The 20,392-nt window shown below is 63.0% G+C and overlaps 2 protein-coding genes across 3 annotated transcripts in view; one reads left to right on the top strand and one right to left on the bottom strand.

The window, feature by feature from the left end:
- The window catches only part of AP4M1 (adaptor related protein complex 4 subunit mu 1), a 13,045-nt gene extending 10,666 nt beyond the window's left edge, over nucleotides 1–2,379 (top strand). Inside the window, exons 14-15 of the mRNA XM_065859098.2 lie at nucleotides 136–253; nucleotides 1,324–2,379. Coding sequence (XP_065715170.1) covers nucleotides 136–253; nucleotides 1,324–1,521 — 316 coding nt within the window. The 3' untranslated portion in view covers nucleotides 1,522–2,379. The remainder of the gene's footprint in view (nucleotides 1–135; nucleotides 254–1,323) is intronic.
- Nucleotides 2,329–20,392, bottom strand: STAG3 (STAG3 cohesin complex component). 2 transcript variants are annotated; one of them, XM_065859116.2, is made up of 34 exons: nucleotides 20,327–20,392; nucleotides 19,978–20,104; nucleotides 19,814–19,907; nucleotides 18,422–18,526; nucleotides 18,232–18,328; nucleotides 17,139–17,215; nucleotides 15,594–15,798; nucleotides 14,499–14,650; nucleotides 13,373–13,446; nucleotides 13,163–13,286; nucleotides 12,636–12,734; nucleotides 12,458–12,537; nucleotides 11,666–11,773; nucleotides 10,655–10,754; nucleotides 10,452–10,551; nucleotides 9,636–9,739; nucleotides 9,448–9,537; nucleotides 9,257–9,346; nucleotides 8,366–8,566; nucleotides 7,710–7,780; nucleotides 7,152–7,239; nucleotides 6,995–7,075; nucleotides 6,823–6,915; nucleotides 5,807–5,972; nucleotides 5,605–5,732; nucleotides 5,420–5,521; nucleotides 5,035–5,180; nucleotides 4,832–4,954; nucleotides 4,099–4,280; nucleotides 3,523–3,658; nucleotides 2,956–2,988; nucleotides 2,707–2,794; nucleotides 2,558–2,620; nucleotides 2,329–2,456 (listed from the first exon to the last, which is right to left on the bottom strand). In XM_065859116.2, the coding sequence occupies exons 2-34, from the start codon at nucleotides 20,082–20,084 to the stop codon at nucleotides 2,448–2,450; spliced, it is 3,516 nt and encodes a 1,171-aa protein (XP_065715188.2). In that variant the 5' UTR covers nucleotides 20,085–20,104; nucleotides 20,327–20,392; the 3' UTR covers nucleotides 2,329–2,447. The 2 variants fall into 2 exon arrangements, with proteins under 2 accessions (XP_065715188.2, XP_071656338.1); XM_071800237.1 differs by lacking the exon at nucleotides 9,448–9,537.

Below are 20,392 nucleotides of genomic sequence, written 5' to 3'. Positions count from 1 at the left end.
CCATGACCCCCTATGACACCCAGCCCCCCGTGGTCCCCAGCCCCCCCAGGGTTCCATGTCCCCCCATGACCCCCACCATCCCATGTCCCCCCGTGCCCCCCCATGCCCCCGTGACCCCCGCGCCCCGTCCCGCAGCGTGCAGCAGGAGCTGAGCAGCCCCGAGCAGGCGGCGGAGCTGCTCCCGGCCTCGCGCTCCCTGCGCTGGGACGTCCCGCGCTGCCAGGGGGGCTCCCAGCTCTGCGCCCACTTCAAGGTGAGAACAGGACCCCCCACGCTGTCCCCATATTGTCCCCAGTGTCCTCGTCTTGTCCCCATGTTGTCCTCAGTGTCCCCAGGTTGTCCCTGGTGTCCCTGTAGCATCCCCATTGCCCTTGTGTCATCCCCAGTGTCCCCGTGTTGTCCCTTGTGTCTCCATGTCATCCCCAGTGTCCCCATGTTGTCCCTGTACCATCCCCATTGTCCTTGTGTCATCCCCAGTGTCCCCATGTTGTCCCTGGTGTCTCCATGTCATCCCCAGTGTCCCCATGTTGTCCCCAGTGTCCCCGGGTTGTCCCTGGTGTCCCTGTACCATCCCCATTGCCCTTGTGTCATCCCCAGTGTCCCTGTGTTGTCCCCAGTGTCCCTGTGTTGTCCCCAGTGTCCCCAGGTTGTCCCTGGTGTCCCTGTACCATCCCCATTGCCCTTGTGTCATCCCCAGTGTCCCCATGTTGTCCCCAGTGTCCCCATGTTGTCCCTGTACCATCCCCATTGTCCTTGTGTCATCCCCAGTGTCCCTGTGTTGTCCCCACGCTGTCCCACGCTGTCCCATGTTGTCCCATGTTGTCCCCACATTGTCCCACGCTGTCCCACGTTGTCCTCACGTTGTCACCACATCGTCCCCACGTTGTCCCACGCTGTCCCACGTTGCCCCCACATTGTCCCACGTTGTCCCACGTTGTCCCAATGGTGTCCCACGTTGTCCCCATGCTGTCCCACACTGTCCCACGCTGTCCCACGTCGTCCCACGCTGTCCCATTTGTCCCCACGTCATCCCACGCTGTCCCACGTTGTCCCCACGTCATCCCACGCTGTCCCACGCTGTCCCACGTTGTCCCCACGTTGTCCCAGCTGGAGCTGCCGGGCCGGGGCCGCGCGGCGCTGCTGGAGCTGGGCCCGGTGAACTTGACCTTCGAGCTGCCGGCCCAGACGAGCTCGGGGCTGCGCGGGCGCTGTCCCTGTGTCCCCACGCTGTCTGTCCCTGTGTCCCCACACTGTCTGTCCCTGTGTCCCCACGCTGTCCCACGCTGTCCCACGCTGTCCCACGTTGTCCCCATGTTGTCCCAGCTGGAGCTGCCGGGCCGGGGCCGCGCGGCGCTGCTGGAGCTGGGCCCGGTGAACTTGACCTTCGAGCTGCCGGCCCAGACGAGCTCGGGGCTCCGCGTTCGCTTCCTGCGGCTGCCGGGGAACGGGGGGCCGGGGGGGCCCCCCCAGCGCTGGGTGCGCTACCTGACACACAGCGACTCCTACGTGCTGCGCCTCTGATGGACGGACCCCCCCGGGACGCCCCAAAACCACCGGGGTCCCCCCAAACCTGCTGGGGTCCCCCCAAACCCCCCAGACACCCCCAAACCCTCCTGGACCCCCACAAACCCATCGGGGTCCACCCAAACCTGCTGGGGTCTCCTGGATCCCACCAAACCCCCTGGGCCCCCCCAAACCCATCGGGGTCCTCCCAAACCTGCTGGGGTCCCCTGAACACCCCCAAACCCCCAAGACCCACTGGGGTCCCCCCAAAACCACCGGGGTCCCCCCAAACTCCCCAGACACCCGCAAACCCGCTGGGGTCCCCCCACAACCACTGGGGTCCCCTGGACACCCCCAAACCCCCCAGACCTACCCAAACCCACAGGGGCCCCCCAAAACCACCAGGGTCCCCCCCAAACCTGCTGGGGTCCCCTGGACACCCCCAAACCCCCCAGACCCCCCCAAACCCACCAGGGCCCCCCAATCCCACCTGGGTCCCCACAAACCTGCTGGGGTCCCTTGGACACCCCCAAGACCCCCCCAGACCCACCGGGGTCCCCCCAAACCCCTCAGATGCCCCCAAACCCCCCAAGCCCCCCCAAAGCCACCAGGGTCCCCCCAAACCCTCCTGGACCACCCCAAACCCACCAGGGTTCCCCGGACACCCCCAAGACCCCTCCAGACACCCCCAGACCCCCCCAGCCCTCCCCAGGCCCCCCCAGACCCACACGGGTCCCCCAAACCTCCCTGGGCTCCCCCAGAGCCCCCCAAGACACCCCCAAAGCCCCTGGACCCCCCCGGGCCCCCCAAAACCCCCTGGGCCCCCCCAAACCATCTCTCAACCCAACCGTTATTTATTAAACCGTCACAAAACCCGCCCGGATTTGGGCTCAGAACAACAAGAAACGGGCACCGAGCGGCTCCATTTTGGGGGGGCCCCTCGCTCAGGAGTCCTGGGGGGGGGCAGGGGGTCGGGTGAGCCCCCCAAGTGTCCCCCTTGGGGGGTGGGACCCCCCCCCATGACCCCCATTTGTGTTCCCCACCCCCAACTCACCTCGATGCCCAGGATGGTGGAGTCGAACAGATCGCGGAGCCGGTTTTGGGGGGGCAGGTGGGGCTGGGGGGGGCACATGGGGGTGGGTTGGGGGGGGGGACACCCCCTATAAGGACATAAGGGATATTTTGGGGGGGGGGGGGTCTCACCCTGTTGCGTTCTGGGGTGTCCTCGCTGCTCCCCTCGTCCATCGGCGCCTCCTCCTCCTCCTCCTCTTCCTCCACCATGAGGCTCAACCTGGGGGACACGGGGAGGGGGGAAGATGAAGGGGCCCCCCCCAGGGACCCCCCCAAACCTCCAGGGACCCCTCAACACCCCCAGGGACCCTCCCACACCCCCAGGGACCCTCCCGCACCCCCAGGACCCCCCCGCACCCTCAGGGACCCCCAAAAACTCACCGGGTCATCCCACTGTGCCGGGACAAGGAGCTGCTGTGGGGGGAGAGGATGGGGGGTTCAGGGGAGTTTTGGGGTTCAAGGGGGGGTCAGGGGGTCCTGGGGGGGGTCAGGGGGGTTTTGGGGTTCAAGGGGGGGGTCAAGGGGGTCCTGGGGGGGTCAAAGGGACTCTAGGGAGTCAGAAGGGGCTCTGGCGTTCAAGGGGGGATCAGGGGGTCAATTAGGGGCTCTGCAGGGGTCAGGGGGGCCTTGGGGGGTTTGGGGGTGTCTGGGGGGACCCGTGCGGGTCTGGGGGGGTCCGGGGGCTTTGGGGGTGTCTGAGGGGGTCTGGGGGGTTTGGGGAGGTCCAGGGGGGGTTTGGGAGGATCCAGGGGACCCCAGTGGGTTTGGGGGAGTCACGGGGGGCTCTGGGGTTCAAGGGGGGGTCAGGGGGGCTCTAGGGGTTCAGGGGCAGTCAAGGTGGTTTTGGGGGGCCGGGGGGGGTCAAGGGGGCTCTGGGGGGGGCAGGGGAGTTCTGCGGGTTCAGGGGGGGCTCTTGGGTCCCAGCTGGTTTTGGGGGGGTCTCCTCACCTGGGCAGGAGCCCCCGGTCGGAGCTCAGGTCCCGCCGGGGGGGCCGGGGCCCCCCCCGAAGCGCCGTGGAGGTGAAAGCCGGGCTGGGGGGGCGGCTGCTGGGCCAGGGGCTGGAAGACGAGCGCCTCGGGGGGGCTGGGGGGGGGTCAGCAGCGGGACCCCCAACACAACCCTGTGTGTCCCCCCCAAAACCAACCCCTGTGCCCCCCCCAAAAACAACCCATGTCCCCCCCAACACAACCGCTGTACCCCCCCAAAACAACCCCCTGTGTCCCCCCAACACAACCCTTGTGCCCCCCCCCAAAACAACCCCCCGTGTCCCCCCCAACAAAACCTGGTGTCCCCCCCACCCCGACCCCCCAACCCAACCTCATGTCCCCCCGACCCTGACCCCCCAACCCAACCCCATGGCCCCCCCAACCCAACCCCCTGTGTCCCCCCCATCACAACCCTGTGTCCCCCCCACCCCATCCCCCCACAAAACCCCCCATGTCCCCCCCACTCTGACCCCCCCCGACAACCCCCTGTGTCCCCCCCAACACAACCCCGTGTCCCCCCCCCAACCCCCCCCTCACCGTCCATTCGGGGTCTCTTGGCGCTGGAAGTGGAGGGGCCCCGCGAGGGGGGGGCCGAGCTCAGGGACCCCCCCTCGTCCTGCGGCTGCAGCGAGCGGCCGTAGGTGAGCAGGGGGGGCCACGGCGCGGCCCGGGGGGGCGGCCACCCCCGCTCCTGGCACAGCAGCTCCAGGTACGCCAGCCTAGGGGGGGGGACGCGGTCACAGGGACCTGGGGGACCCCACGGCCCCACAGAGACTCCACGCCCCCCCCGGGGCACCACGTGGACCCTGGGGACCCCCCTGGCCCTGAGGAGCCACTGGGGACCCCCTGGGGACCCCCCTGGCCCTGGGGACCCACTGGGGACTCTCCTGGCTTTGGGGAACCCCTGGGGATCCCCCCAACCCTGGGGACCCACTGGGGACTCCCTGGGGACTCCCCCGGCCCCGGGGACCCACTGGGGAACCCCCTGGCTCTGTGGACCCACTGAGAACCCCCTGGGGACCCCCCTGGCTTTGGGGAACCCCTGGGGACCCCCTGGGAACCCCCTGGCCCTGGAGACCCCCTGGAGACCCCCCCACTCCTGGGGACTCACTGGGGACCCCTTGGGCACCCCCCTGGCTCTGGTGAACCCCTGGTGATGCCCCCAGCCCTGGGGACCCACTGGGGACCCCCTGGGGAGCCCCCAGGCTCTGGGGAACCCCTGGGGACCCCCCAGGTGTCCCCCCCGGGCCCTGGCGACCCCCCCACTCACAGCAGAGCCCTATCCGGGCGCAGCAGCCGGGGCGAGAACTCGCTCAGCACCTCCAGGAAGGGCAGGTTGAGGGGCGGCTGCCCCGGTTCCCCAGGCTCCTGCAAAGCGAATTGAATCCCCTCCCTGGGGTGGGGGGGCACAGGGGGTGAGTGAGGGTCCCCTGACCCCCCCCAAACCCTCCCAGGGACCCCCCGAAATGCCACCTGTGCAGGCCGAGCAGCGCCTGGCGGTTGCGGAGCTGGTGGAGGCTGAAGAGGAGGGAGAAGCGTCGCGCCAGGTCCCGGATCTCCAGGAACGATTCGTCCCCACGGATCTCTGGGCCCGTTTGCAGCAGCAGCTCCGTCATCAGCTGTGGGGCCATGGGGGGGGGACACGGGGGTCAGGGGGGCACCCCAAGACCCCCCAGTCAAACCCATGCTCACCCCAGTGACAAAATCCCATCCGCACCTTTTGGAGCATCCTTAGGCCCCCCAGACTCCCCTGGGGACCCCCCAACATTCCCCAGAGAGCCCCAGAGCCCCCCCGGTCAAACCAGGGACTGGGACATAGGGACAGGGACCCCCCAACTCCCCCCCTGAGCCCCCCAACCTGCTTCAGGCTGAGCAGCAGCGTGCGCGCCCACTCCTGCCGGTCCATCTGTCGCGTCAGGTTCAGCGTCTCCTTGATGATGTCCCCGTAGTCGCCGTAAAACTAAGAGGGGGTGACACTGAGCGTCCCCAGGGTGTTGTGGGGACACTGGGGACACTGGGGACATCGCCAGGGGTGTCCCCCACCTTCCCGTAGTGCTTGAAGACGTCGGAGGCGGCGCTGAGCTCCAGCACGTTGTAGATGATGAGTTTACAGAAGCCGGCGAGGAGAACCCGGCGCTGGTGCAGCTCCTCGATGCGGCTCTCGCCGTCCTCTGCGGGGACACCGAGGGACAATGAGGGGACAATGAGGGGACAATGAGACACCCCCCCCCACCCAGGGACGTACCGGTGGGCGAGGGTTCGTGTTGGAAGACGTGGTCCATGAGGAAAGCGGCCAGTTGGGACTGCAGCCCCGCGTTGGGCGGCAGCAGCAGCGGCGCCAGCGCCGCCCGCCCGTCCTGCGCCAGCTGCGGCCCGAACACCAGCAGCAGGTCGCTCAGCACCACGAACGCCTACGGGGACACGGGGACAATGGCCGTGAGCTGGCAACGGGCCCTTGTGGCCACGAAGTCAATGGTAGCCAGGGTGGGTTAGAAATGGGGTGGTCAGGAGATCGAGAGGTTCTTCTATCCCTCTACTCTGCCCTTGAAACAAGGGTTTAGTTCAGAACTATGGGGATATACTTGGTAAACATATATGTATACATACATACATATATGAACAGCCATACCACCCTGAGAGTGCCTGATCTGGGAAGCTAAGCAGGGTCGGCCCCGGTCAATACTTGGATGGGAGACCACGAAGGTCAATGGTAGCCGGGGTGGGTTAGAAATGGGGTGGTCAGGAGATGGAGAGGTTCTCCTGCCCCTCTACTCTGCCCTTGAAACAAGGGTTTAGTTCACATACTATTAGGATATACTTGGCAAACACACATATATACATACATATAATATATATAGCTATAGCACCCTGACAACACCCAATCTCATCTGATCTGGGAAGCTAAGCAGGGTCGGCCCCGGTCACTACTTGGATGGGAGACCATGAAAGTCAATGGGGGATTAGAAGGGGGTGGTCAGGAGATGGAGAGGTTCTTCTCCCCCTCTATTCTGCCCTTGAATAAAGTTTAGTTCATATACTATCAGAATATACTTTGTGAACATATATATATACATACATATATATATATATATATGTATAACATAAGTACCCATAGCACCCTGACAACAGCCAATCTCATCTGATCTGGGAAGCTAAGCAGGGTCAGCCCTGGTCAGTACTTGGATGGGAGACCACCCGTGAAACCAGGGTTCTGTGACGAGGTCCCCCCGGTGTCCCTGTGTCCCCCCCATTGCCCCGTACCTGCTCCCGGACGCCGGGGTCCGGGTCGGTCAGGCAGTTCTGGCACAGCGAAGCCACGGTGGTCACGCGGTTCTTGAGGCCACGCAGCTGCTCCTGGGGGTGGGGGGGACACGCAGGGGACTTCAGGGACAGCGGGGACACCAAGTTGTCCCCCGGGGTGTCACCCGCTCACCTGCGGGATGTCGGCGCTGGGGAGGTGCGAGAGCTCCCAGAGGACGTGGAAGTGGACGCAGGTGATGGCGGGGATGAGGACCTGCCGAGGTGGCCCCAGGGTGTCCCAGGGTGTCCCCAGGTGTCCCAGGGTGTCCCCGGGTGTCCCCAGGGTGTACCTGCGGGGGCACCTCGCCCGTGTCCACCTCGCGCTGCAGGAGCCGGGAACAGGGATCAAAGAGCTGCCAGGGTGTCAGGTCATGGGCGCTGCGGGGACAGTGGTGTCACCGGGGGACACAGGGGGGACACGGGGGACATGGGGAGAGGGACATGGGCAGTACATGGGGCAGGGGACAGGGGGGTATGGGGACATGGGGCTATGGGGACAGGGGGACATGCAGATATGGGGACATGGGGAAATGGGGACACGGGGATATGGGGACACGGGGATAGGGGAATATGGGGACAGGGGGACAGGTGGATATGGGAACATAGGGACAGGGGGACACGGGGACAGGGGGATATGGGGACATGGGGACAGGGGACGTGGAGACAGGGGAATATGGGGATACGGGGACATGGGGACACGGGGACATGGGGACATGGGGACAAGGACACAGGCAGCACATGGGGCAGGGGACACGGGGACAGGGACGTGGGCAGCACATGGGGCAGGGGACACACAGGACACCAGGGGACACGGTGGGGGGTGACGTGTCCCCAAGGTCCCCCCTCACTTGAACAGGACTGAGATTCGCTTCAGCGTGGCTGCCGCGCTGTAGAGCTCGTCCTCATCCAGCGCCGCGGCCTGGGGACATGGGGACACCAGGTGGGGACACCAGGGGGACACCGGGCTTGGGGACACGAGGACACCAGGTGGGGACACCAGGGGGACACTGGGCTTGGGGACACACTGGGCTTGGGGATACTGGGTAGGGTTGGGGACACCGGGCCTGGGGACAACATTGGGACAGCTGGGTTGGGACACCACGGGGACAGCGGGGGGACACCGGGAGGGGGACACCGGGGTTGGGGACACTGTCCCCATCCTTCTCCTGGCTCCAGGTCACTGTCCCCTGCCCTGGCTTCACATCATTGTCCCCAGTCCCATCCTGGCTCCAGGTCACTGTCCCCAAACCTGTCCTGGCTCCAGGTCACTGTCCCCAACCCCATCCTGGCTCCAGGTCACTGTCCTCAAACCTGTCCTGGCTCCAGGTCACTGTCCCCAGCCCCATCCTGGCTCCAGGTCACTGTCCCCAATCCCATCCTGGCTCCAGGTCACTGTCCCCTGTCCTGGCTCCAGGTCACTGTCCCCACTATGGCTCCAGGTCACTGTCCCCAACCCCATCCTGGCTCCAGGTCACTGTCCCCAGTCCCCAGCGTCCGTGGGTACCTGGAGCAGGTCGGTGACGTCGCGGTGACACTTGTCGGCCAGCTGGTCGGCCATGCGGCTGCGCAGCAGGTCCCCGCGGGCGCGCAGGGCCAGCTCGGGGGCGCAGAGCGCGTGCAGCGCCCGGGACGCGGCCTCCAGCACCACGGGCGCCGTGTGCTTCTCCATCACCTCCCGCAGCTGCGCCAGCACCAGCTCCAGGTGCTGCGGGACACGGGGGATGCGTGGGGACAGGGGGACAGGGGACAGGGGGACATGGGGATATGGGTACGGGGGGATATGGGGACATGTGGACATAGGGACATGGGGATATGGGGACATGGGGATATGGGGACGGGGGACAGGGGGATATGGGGACAGGGGGATATGGGGATAAGGGGACAGGGGGACAGGGGCACAGAGGGACAGGGGGACATGGGGACAGGGGGATATGGGGACAAGGGAACAGGGGGACACAGGGATATGGGAATATGGGGATAGGGGGACATGGGGACAGGGGGATATGGGGACAAGGGAACAGGGGGACACAAGGATATGGGGATGGGGGATAGGGGGACATGGGGACATGGGGATATAAGGATATGGGAACAGTGGGACACGGAGACAGGGGGATATGGAGATATGGGGACATGAGGATATGGGGACACGGGGACATGAGGACATGGGGACATGGAGATGTGGCGACATGGGGATTTGGGGACAGGAGAATATGGGACAGGGGTCATGGGGACATGGGGATTTGGGGACATGGGGACAGGGGGACATGCGGATACAGGGGAGAGGGAGACATGGGGACAGGGGTCATGGGGACAGGGGTCATGGGGACAGGGGTATATGGGGACAGGGCATCTGGTGACAAGGTGACAAGGTGACAAGGGCCCCGTGTGGCAGCACCTTCTCCATGCGGCCGGTGCAGTAGACGCCCAGGTCGAAGCAGCGCAGCACGTCCAGCAGCGGCGCCGCCTTCTCCGCGTCGGCCGAGAACTGCGGGCCACGGGGGGGGCCGGGGGGGTCAGCAGCGACCCCTCGTCACCGGGGGGGTGTCCCCATGTCCCCCGTGTCCCCTGTGGTGTCCCCTGTGTCACCTTGGCCAGCAGCTGCGGCAGCGCCGGCGCCAGCGCGTGCGTCAAGCGCGTCCGTTCGTCCGCCTGCGCCCGGCGCTCGCGGGCCAGGGGCTGGGGGGGCATGGGGGGTTATGGGGGGTTATGGGGGGTCAGGGGGGTATGGGGGGACCCCGAAGTGTCCCCAGGGTCCCCCCCCGGGGTGTTGTCACCTTTCTGGGGGGTCCTCGTCCCACCGGGGGGTGGCCCCGGGTCGCCTGTGCCGCGCTGGCCGCCAGGATCTCCACCAGCGCCTTCTCCTGCCGGTCCCGCAGGCCTGGGGGGGCCAGCTCCCAGTGCCTCCCAGTGCCTCCCAGTGCCTTCCCAGTGCCATCCCAGTTCCTCCCAGTTCCTCCCCGTGCCTTCCAGTGCCATCCCGTCACATCCCAGTGCCTCCCAGTGCCATTCCATCACATCCCAGTGTATCCCAGTTCCTCCCAGTGCCATCCCAGTGCATCCCAGTGCCTCCCAGTTCCTTCCAGTGCCTCCCAGTGCCATCCCAGCACCTCGCAGTGCCTCCCAGTGCCATCCCAGTTCCTCCCAGTGTCTCCCAGTGCCTCCCAGTACCATTCCATCACATCCCAGTGTCTCCCAGTGCCATCCCAGTTCCTCCCAGTGTCTCCCAGTGCCCCCCAGTGCCATCCCATCACATCCCAGTGTCTCCCAGTGCCATCCCATCACATCCCAGTTCCTCCCAGTGCCTTCCAGTGCCATCCCAGCACTTTCCAGTGCCTCCCAGTTCCTCCCAGTGCCATCCCAGTGCCTCCCATTACCACTCCATCACATCCCAGTGTCTCCCAGTGCCATCCCAGTGCCTCCCAGTACCATTCCATCACATCCCAGTGCTTCCCAGTGCCATCCCAGTGCCTCCCAGTGCCTCCCAGTGCCTCCCAGTGCCATTCCATCACATCCCAGTGTCTCCCAGTTCCTCCCAGCGCCATCCCAGTGCCTCCCAGTGCCATCCCAGTTCCTCCCAGTGCTCCGCGGACCCTCCTCCAGCAGCATGGCCCCCATGGTGTCCCAGTCGCGCAGCCGGGGCCCCGCGCAGTCCCACAGGCTGTCCACCAGATAGGCCGCGTGTTCGTGGAGCTGGGGGGACAAGGGATCACCATGGGACCCCCGCTCCGGGACCCCCCAGGATCCCCCGGGATCCCCCAGGACCCCCCAGGACCCCCCCCAGGGCCCCTCTGACCTCACTCTCCATGAAGAAGGACAAAAGGCGCTGGAAGAACGTCCTGTTGTCACCGTCACGAGAGGGGACCCGGTCAGGGTCCCGCTGGGGGTCCAGGAGCCTGGGGACAGTGAGAGTGTGACGTGGGGACACAGGGACAGACAGACAGGGACAGAGCTGGGGACACACGGGGACAGACCGACAGGGGACAGAGCTGAGGACACCAGGGACAGAGCTGGGGACACAGGCGGACAGACAGACAAGGGACAGAGCTGGGGACACCAGGGACAGAGCTGCGGACACACAGTGACAGACAAACAAGAGAGACAAGGGACAGTGCTCGGGACACCAGGGGCACCCAAGGGACAGAGCTGGGGACACGCAGGGGACAGACAGACAAGGGACAAAGCTGGGGACACACAGGGACAGACAGACAAGGGATAGTGCTGGGGACACCAGAGACAGAGCTGGGGACACAGAGGGGACAGACAGACAAGGGACAGAACTGGGGACACCACGGACAGACAGACAAGGGACAGAGCTGAGTACACGAGGGGACACCCAGGGGGACAGGAAGTGACTGGGGGGTCACTTAGGGCACTGCGGACACCCTGGTGTCACCTGTGGTACAGGAAGTGATGAGGGGACAGTTGGGGACATTGGGGACCCCCGGTGTCACCTGTGGTACAGGAAGTGATGAGGGGACAGTTGGGGACATTGGGGACCCCCCGGTGTCTCCTGCGGTACAGGAAGTGATGAGGGGACAGTTGGGGACATTGGGGACCCCCGGTGTCACCCGCGGTACAGGAAGTGATGAGGGGGACAGCTGGGGACATTGGGGACCCCCCGGTGTCTCCTGCGGTACAGGAAGTGATGAGGGGACAGTTGGGGACATTGGGGACCCCCCGGTGTCTCCTGCGGTACAGGAAGTGATGAGGGGACAGTTGGGGACATCGGGGACCCCCCGGTGTCTCCTGCGGTACGGGAAGTGATGAGGGGACAGTTGGGGACATTGGGGACGCCCGGCGTCACCTGCGGTACAGGAAACACCCGGCAGCCGCCGCCAGCGCCCGGCTGGACACGAACACCACGGGGTAGACGCTGTGACAATCGTCCTCGCTCAGCGCGTCCTCCATGGTGCTGTGGGGACACCAGGGACATCGGGTGTGTCACCCGTGTCCCCCTCGGTTGTGACCGTGTGGCCCCAAGGCCCTGGTTGATAGCAGGACCCCAGCCCCTGGGTGGCCCCCCAGTCCTGTCACCTGTCCCCCTGTGCCCCGTGTCCCCATGTCCCCGTGTCCCTATGTCCCACATGTCCCTATGTCCCCCACGTGTCCCCACATCCCTCACACGTCCCCGTGTCCCCCGTGTCCCCATGTCCCCCATGTCCCCAATGTCCCCCCAGTATCCCCCCAGTGTCCCCATGTCCCCTGTGTCCCTATGTCCCCACCATGTCCCCATGTCCCCCATGTCCCCCAGTCCCATCACCTGTCTTCATGTCCCATGTCCTCCATGTCCCCACATCCCCCATGTCCCCCCCATGTCCCCATGTCCTCCATGTCCCCACCATGTCCCCCGTGTCCGCCAGTGCCATCACCTGCCTCTATGTCCCCATGTGCCCCATGTCCCCACGTCCCCCGTGTCCCCACATCCCCCCCAACCCCATCACCTGTCCCCATGTCCCCAAGTCCATGTCTCCACGTCCCCCATGTCCCCCGTGTCCCCACGCCCCCCGTGTCCCCATGTTCCCCGCCATGTCCCCACCGTGTCCCCATGTCCCTCTGTGTCCCCATGTCCCCACACCCCCTACATCCCCCAACTCACTCCAGCATCACCGTCAGCAGCTTCACCACCTCCACAGCCACCTCGGGCTCCTTGTCGAGCACCATGCACACCAGGCGCGTCTGGCGGGGGTGACACGACCGCTGTCACCCCCTGGGGACACAGGACACCCCGGGACCCCCCCGGGACCCCCCTGGACCCCCCCCGGGACGCCCCTGACCTTGAACCTGCTGGTGAACAGCTCCATGTGCGCCGCCGTGTCCCTCCGCCCGTACAGCGCCTGCAGCGCCTTCACGCACTGCAGCCGCACGTCCCGCTGCTGCGGGGACGGGGACGCTCAGCGCGGCCCCTGGGGGGCACTGGGATGCGATGGGGGGCACTGGGGGGCACTGGGATGTGCTGGGATGGCACTGGGAGACACTGGGAGGCACTGGGATGTGATGGGGGGCACTGGGAACTGATGGGGGGCGTTGGGAGACACTGGTATGGCACTGGGATGTGATGGGGGGCACTGGGAACTGATGGGGAGCGTTGGGAGACACTGGTATGGCACTGGGATGTGATTGGAGGTACTGGGAGGTTATTGGGGGCACTGGGAGACACTGGGAGGTGATGGGGGGTGCTGGGATGTGCTGAGGGGTACTGGGATGTGCTGGGGGGCACTGGGATGTGCTGGGGTGCACTGGGAGGCACTGGAATGTGCTGGGGGGCACTGGGATGTCCCCGTGTCCCCCCCGCGCCCCCCACCTTGTCGTGCAGCGTCCAGCCGATGTACTTGAGGTGCCCGTCGGTGAGGAACAAGGCGGTGTAGCTGCGCATCCACGTGCCCAGCTCCTCCATGCACAGCGCGCGGATCTCGGGGACGATGTCCCTGTCACCGAGAGGGGTGACACGGGGTGACAATAACACCCAGTGGTGCTGGGTGTCCCCCCACGGGCTCCCCCGGACCCCCCAAACCTGTAGCGGTGAACAAAGACGCCCTTGAACACGGCGTTCATCATGCTCTCGATCTCCTGCTGCTGCTCCTGGAGCTGGGGGGAAATGGGGCTCAGGGGGGCTCTATGGGGCTCAATAGGGCTCAGTGGGGCTGAGAGGGGCTCAGTGGGGCTCAGAGAGGCTCTATGGGGTTCAATAGGGCTCAGAGGGCCTCAGTGAGGCTCAATAGGGCTCAGTGGGGCTCAATGGGGCTCAGTAGGGCTGAGAGGGGCTCAATAGGGCTCAGAGGGCCTCAGTGGGGCTCAATAGGGCTCAGTGGGGCTCAATGGGGCTCAATAGGGCTGAGAGGGGCTCAAGGGGGCTCAGAGAGGCTCAAGGGGGCTCTGTGGGGCTGAGAGGGGCTCAGAGAGGCTCAATGGGGCTCTGTGGGGCTGAGAGTGGCTCAGTGGGGCTATGCGGGGCTTAATGGGGCTCAGTGGGGCTGAGAGGGGCGCTGTGGGGCTCAAGGGGCTCAGTGGGGCTCAGGGGGGCTGAGAGGGGCTCAATGGGGCTCAGGGGGGCTGAGAGGGGCTCAGTGGGGCTCAAGGGGGCTCAGTGGGGCTGAGAGAGGCTCTATGGGGCTCAATAGGGCTCAGTGGGGCTGAGAGGGGCTCAGGGAGGCTCTATGTGGCTCACTAGGGCTCAGTGGGGCTCAGAGAGGCTCTATGGGGCTCAGTGGTGCTCAACGGGGCTCAATAGGTCTCAGTGGGGCTGAGAGGGTCTCAGTGGGGCTTGGGCAGGCTCAGAGGGTCTCAGTGGGGCTGAGAGGGGCTCAGTGGGGCTCAATAGGGCTCAGTGGGGCTGAGAGGGGCTCAACAGGGCTCAAGGGGGCTCAGTAGGGCTGAGAGGGGCTCTATGGGGCTCAAGGGGGCTCAGGGGGGCTGAGAGGGGCTCTATGGGGCTCAAGGGGGCTCAGGGAGGCTGAGAGGGGCTCTATGGGGCTCAAGGGGGCTCAGGGGGGCTGAGAGGGGCTCTATGGGGCTCAAGGGGGCTCAGAGGGAATCTCTATGGGTCTCAGTGGGTTTCAGTGGATGTCTATGGGTCTCAGTGGGTCTCAGAGGGATCTCTATGGGTCTCAGTGGACGTCTATGGGGCTCAGCCCCCGCACCTCGCGCTGCTTGTCCAGCAGCCCCTCCATCCTCTCGGTGCCGCGCCGCCCGGGCCCCTTGGCGCGCTCGGCCTCCAGCTGCCGCTGGTTGTTGTCCCGGCGCTCGTTCAGCCCCAGCGCCACCGTCACCAGCGCCGTCATCACCTTCAGGGCTGGGGACAGGGGACACGCCGTGGGGACCCCCGGGCTGCTCCCAGTTCCCCCAGGCACCTCCCAGTCCCTCCCAGTGCTCCCAGTCCATCCCAGTGCTCCCAGTCTGTCCCGGAGCTCCCAGTATCATCCCAGCGCTCCCAATCCCATCCCAGTCCCTCCCAGTCACCTCCCAGTCCCTCCCATTGTTCTCCCAGTCCCCCCATTCCCCCCAGTCCCTCCCAATCACCTCCCAGTGCTCCCAGTCCCTCCCATTGTTCTCCCAGTGCTCCCAGTCCCTCCCATTGTTCTCCCAGTCCCATCCCAGTCTCTCCCAGTCCACCCCAGTCCATCCCAGTTCCCCCATTCCCCCATCCTCCCAGTCCCCCCAGTCCCTCCATTCCCCCCATTTCCCCATCCTCCCAGTCCGTCCCAGTCCCCCCAGTCCATCCCAGTCCCCCCAGGCCCTCTCAGTCCCCCCAGTCCATCCCAGTCCCCCCAGTCCCTCTCAGTCCCCCCAGTCCCTCTCAGTCCCCTCAGTCCATCCCAGTCCTCCCAGTCCCACCCCAGTCCCCCCATTCCCTCCATTCCCATTCCCCCATCCTCCCAATCCCCCCAGTGCTCCCATTGCTCTCCCAGTCCCACCCCATTCCCCCCATTCCCCCATCCTCCCAATCCCCTCAGTGTCCTCCCATTGTTCTCCCAGTCCCACCCCAGTCCCCCCATTCCCCCATCCTCCCAATTCCCCCAGTGCTCCCATTGCTCTCCCAGTCCCATCCCATTCCCCCCATTCCCCCCATTCCCCCATCCTCCCAATCCCCCCAGTGCTCCCATTGCTCTCCCAGTCCCACCCCATTCCCCCCATTCCCCCATCCTCCCAATCCCCCCAGTGCTCCCATTGCTCTCCCAGTCCCACCCCAATCCCCCCATTCCCCACTCCCCATTCCCCCCATGGCCGTCCCCTACCCGCCAGCGTCCCCGTGTGCCGGAAAGCCCTGACGGGCGAGTCGGCGAGGCCGGTGAGCAAGGAGACCAAGGCGGGCAGCAGGAACTCGTCGTACACCACGCTCAGCCGCCCCCGCAGCACCGCGGCGCCCAGCAGCTCGCAGAACCCCGCGCGGAACCGGCGCCAGCGCCGCCCGCCCCGCGACACCGGGTACTCGGGGGACTCCTGCGGGGGTGGAATGAGCGCCTAATTAACAAACGTGGGGAAATGAGGTGGGTTTGGAACGACAAACCTCCTGTTCGGAGCCACCGCGCCTCGTCTGGAAGCGCCTCGGGGGCAAAATGGCGGCCGCAGCGCCTCAGGGGGAAAAAGGCGGGAAAAGCGCCTCAGGGCAGAATGGCGCCAAAAACGCCTCGGGGGGTAAAATGGTGGCACCAGGAGCACCAATTTGGGGAGATTTAGGCTCTATTTCATGATATAATGGAGGAAAATGCACCAATAGTGATTAAATGTGGGAATTATCTGTTAATAGTGTGGCCACTAAGCTGCCTCAAAATGGCGGCGTCAGCATCACCTCAGGGAACAAAATGGCGCCAAAATCACCTCAGGGCAAAATGGCCCCAAAATCACCTCGGGGATCAAAGTGGCGGCACCAGAGGCACCAACGTGGATTTTTTAGCTTTAAATTTATAATATAATAGTGAAAAATGTGCAAGAACTGATTAATATAGGAATTATTGATAAATAGAGTGACCACTAAGCTGCCTCAAAATGGCGGCGCCAGAATCACCTCAGGGGACAAAATGGCGCCAAAATCACCTCAGGGGCAAAATGGCCCCAAAATCACCTCAGGGGGTAAAATGGTGGCACCAGGAGCACCAACTTGGGGAGTTTTAGGCTCTATTTCATGCTATAATGGAGGAAAACGCACCAATAGTGATTAAATGTGGGAATTCTCTGTCAATAGTGTGGCCACTAAGCTGCCTCAAAATGGCGGCGTCAGCATCACCTCAGGGAACAAAATGGCGCCAAAATCACCTCAGGGGCAAAATGGTCCCAAAATCGCCTCAGGGGGTAAAATGGTGGCACCAGGAGCACCAATTTGGGGAGTTTTTGCCTCAAATTAATGATATAACGGAAAAAAAAACGGATAAAATGTGATTAATAGAAAAATCATTGATAAATAGTGTGACCACTAAGCTGCCTCAAAATGGCGGCGCCAGAATCACCTCAGGGAACAAAGTGGCGCCAAAATCACCTCGGGGATCAAAGTGGTGGCACCAGAGGTACCAATGTGGACTTTTTACCTTTAAATTTATCATACAATGCAACAAAATAGATAAAAATTTACTAATGCGACAATTATTGATAAATAAAGAGACCACTAAGTTGTCTCAAAATGGCGGCGCCAGAATCACCTCAGGGAACAAAATGGCGCCAAAACCACTTCAGGGCCCAAAACGGCCCCAAAGGACCCGTTTTTGGGGTTTTTTGGCCTCCATGAAACACTCTGCTTTCTCCTTTTCACCCCAAAACCCCAAAAAACCCCCAAATCCCCCCAATACCTCCGCAAAGTCCTCGGTGAGGCGCTGGATGATCTGGGAGTTCTGGAGGGTGCGAAACATCTCGGGGGTCACCACACCTGGGGGGCCCATTAACAAACACCAACGTTTTAAGGGAAAAAAACCCTATTTGAGGCAAAAAAATCCCCTATTTTACCAAATCCTAGCAAATTTCAATAGTATTTCAACAAATTCCACCACGTTTCGAGCAAGAAATTCAATGTTTCAACCAAATCCAGTGAATATTTGAGGGGAAATTTGATGTTTTAACCAAACTCACCCACATTTTAAGGGGAAAATTTGGTGTTTTAACCAAACCCATCAACGCTTTAAGATGAAAATTTGGTGTTTTAACCAAACTCAGCCACATTTTGAGGGGAAAATTTGATGTTTTAACCAAACTCACCCACATTTTAAGGCGAAAACTTGGTGTTTTAACCAAACCCACCAACATTTTAAGACGAAAATTTGGTGTTTTAACCAAACTCAGCAACATTTTGAGAGAAAATTTGGTGTTTTAACCAAACTCACCAGATATTTGGGGTCAAATTTGGTGTTTTAACCAAACTCACCAACATTTTGAGGAAAAATTTGATGTTTTAACCAAACTCACCCGCATTTTAAGGCAAAAATTGGTGTTTTAACCAAACTCACCCGCATTTTAAGGCAAAAATCGGTGTTTTAACCAAACCCACCAACATTTTAAGGCGAAAACCCGATGTTTTAACCAAACCCCCCAGATATTTGGAGTCAAATTTGGTCTTTTAACCAAACTCACCAACATTTTGAGAGGAAAATTTAGTGTTTTAACCAAACCAACCACATATTTGGGGTCAAATTTCACGTTTTAACCAAACCCACCAACATTTTAAGGCGAAAAATCAATGTTTTAACCAAATCCATTAAATACTTGGGGGGAAACACCGATGTTATAAGAAACCTCAGTAGCTATTTAGAGCGGGAAACTCGCTGTTGTATCCCAACCCATCGCTTTTTTGAGGGGAATTTGGCTCTTTTACCAACTTTAGGGTGGAAAATTCAGTATTTTGACCAAAGCGGGCGGATATTTGGGTGGAAAACGGGCGTTTTGACCAACCGCGGCAGCCGCAGGAGCGGACGATGAAGTTGAGCAGCTCCAGGAAGGCGGATTCGCGGTCCCGTTTGTACGCGTCCAACCACTCGTCCACCAGCGTCTGCGGGACAGACGGACACCCCCGTGGGGACACGCGGATGCTGCGTCCCACCCAACCAGGTGCGGCCATAGGGGGTTATGGGGGGGTCGGTACCTCCACGGCGATTTTGGCCGAGGTGATGGCGGCGAAAAGGTGGTTGGGGTCTGGGGGGGTGGGGGAGGGGCTGGCGCGGTCGCTGCGACGGGGACGTTTGGGGACCTGGGGACATGGGGGTGGTCAATGGGTCAATGAGGCAATGGGTCAGGATGGGTCAATGGGTCAATTGGTCAATGGGTCAGGATGGGTCAATGGGTCAATTGGTCAATGGGTCAGGATGGGTCAATGGGTGAGGATGGGTCAATGGGTCAGGATGGGTCAATGGGTCAGGATGGGTCAATGGGTCAGGATGGGTCAATGAGTCAATGGGTCAATGGGATCAGGATGGGTCAATGGGGTCAGGATGGGTCAATGAGTCAATGGGGTCAGGATGGGTCAATGGGGTCAGGATGGGCCAATGGGTCAATGGGTCAGGATGGGTCAATGGGGTCAGGATGGGTCAATGGGTCAGGATGGGTCAATGGGTCAATGGGGTCAGGATGGGTCAGTGGGCCAGGATGGGTCAATGGGTCAATTGGTCAATGGGTCAAGACGGGTCAATGGGTCAATAGATCAATGGGTCAGGATGGGTCAATGGGCCAGGATAGGTCAATGGGTCAATTGGTCAATGGGTCAGGATGGGTCAATGGGTCAGGATGGGTCAATGGGTCAATGGGTCAGGATGGGTCAATGGGTCAGGACAGGTCAATGGGTCAGGATGGGTCAATGGGTCAATGGGTCAGGATGGGTCAATGGGTCAGGATGGGTCAATGGGTCAGGACGGGTCAATGGGTCAGGACGGGTCAATGGGTCAATGGGGTCAGGATGGGTCAATGGGTCAGGATGGGTCAATGGGTCAGGATGGGTCAATGGGTCAATGGGGTCAGGATGGGTCAATAGGTCAGGATGGGTCAATGGGTCAGGACGGGTCAATGGGTCAGGATGGGTCAATGGGTCAATGGGGTCAGGATGGGTCAATGGGTCAGGATGGGTCAATGGGTCAGGATGGGGTCACATGAGGTCAGGATGGGTCAGTGGGTCAGGATGGGTCAATGGGTCAGGATGGGTCAATGGGTCAGGATGGGGTCACATGAGGTCAGGATGGGTCAGTGGGTCAGGATGGGTCAATGGGTCAGGATGGGTCAATGGGGTCAGGATGGGTCAGTGGGTCAGGATGGGTCAATGGGGTCAGGATGGGCCAATGGGTCAATGGGTCAGGATGGGTCAATGGGTCAGGACGGGTCAATGGGTCAGGATGGGTCAATGGGGTCAGGATGGGTCAGTGGGTCAGGATGGGTCAATGGGTCATGATGGGGTCACATGAGGTCAGGATGGGTCAGTGGGCCAGGACGGGGTCAAGGTCAAGAGCTCCCGGTCACTCCGGGTTCCCACGGAAGGTTCCACACGCACGTTCCCGCGGGGGGGCCCGCGGGGGGGTCCCCTCTTCCCCTGCGGCCGCAGCGTCTCCTCGAAGTCGCTCCCGGAGCTGTCGCTGCCGCCATCCCTGGGGGCAACGGGGGGGTCAGCACGGCTGGGGGTGCAGCCCCAGCCCCCCCGCGCCCCCCGCCACTCACGGGCTGTCCGGGGGGGTCGGCGATGCCGGGGGGCTGCTCATCCCCCCCCTGGTGGAAGTGGAGCCGGAGGAGCCACCCTGGGCACGGGACGAGCGCCGGGGGGACATGGGGACAGCGGGGGGGGCACCTGGGGGACACGGAGGGGGGGATAAGACCCCCTGACCCCCCCCCCCGTCACACCGGGTGGTTCATCCCCTCCTGACCTCCCCCCCGGTCACCCAAAGTGGTTCATCCACCCCCGCCCCGGTCACACCGGGCGGTTCATTTCCCACCCCCCACCCCGTTTTCCCGCGTTTTCCCCCGTTTTCCCGCGTTTTCCCCCGTTTTCCCGCGTCTCGCGTCGCCTCACGCGCGCGCGGAGCCAACGACGTCACGCCCAGCACGTGCGGGCCCCGCGGCTGCGCGCGCAGGCGAA

Source organism: Patagioenas fasciata, chromosome 29 (assembly GCF_037038585.1).
Source record: "Patagioenas fasciata isolate bPatFas1 chromosome 29, bPatFas1.hap1, whole genome shotgun sequence".
In the NCBI taxonomy this organism is placed as follows: Eukaryota; Metazoa; Chordata; class Aves; order Columbiformes; family Columbidae; genus Patagioenas; species Patagioenas fasciata.
This window is presented reverse-complemented; position numbering and strand designations above follow the sequence as displayed.

Excerpts from the sequence above, each read along its gene's own strand:
- STAG3 (XM_065859116.2), bottom strand. The coding sequence starts at position 20,084 with ATGTCCCCCCGGCGCTCGTCCCGTGCCCAGGGTGGCTCCTCCGGCTCC. Across the intron at positions 7,781-8,365 it reads ACGTCACCGACCTGCTCCAG|GCCGCGGCGCTGGATGAGGA; the intron begins GTACCCACGGAC and ends CCATGTCCCCAG. Across the intron at positions 5,522-5,604 it reads TCTTCAAGCACTACGGGAAG|TTTTACGGCGACTACGGGGA; the intron begins GTGGGGGACACC and ends ACCCCCTCTTAG.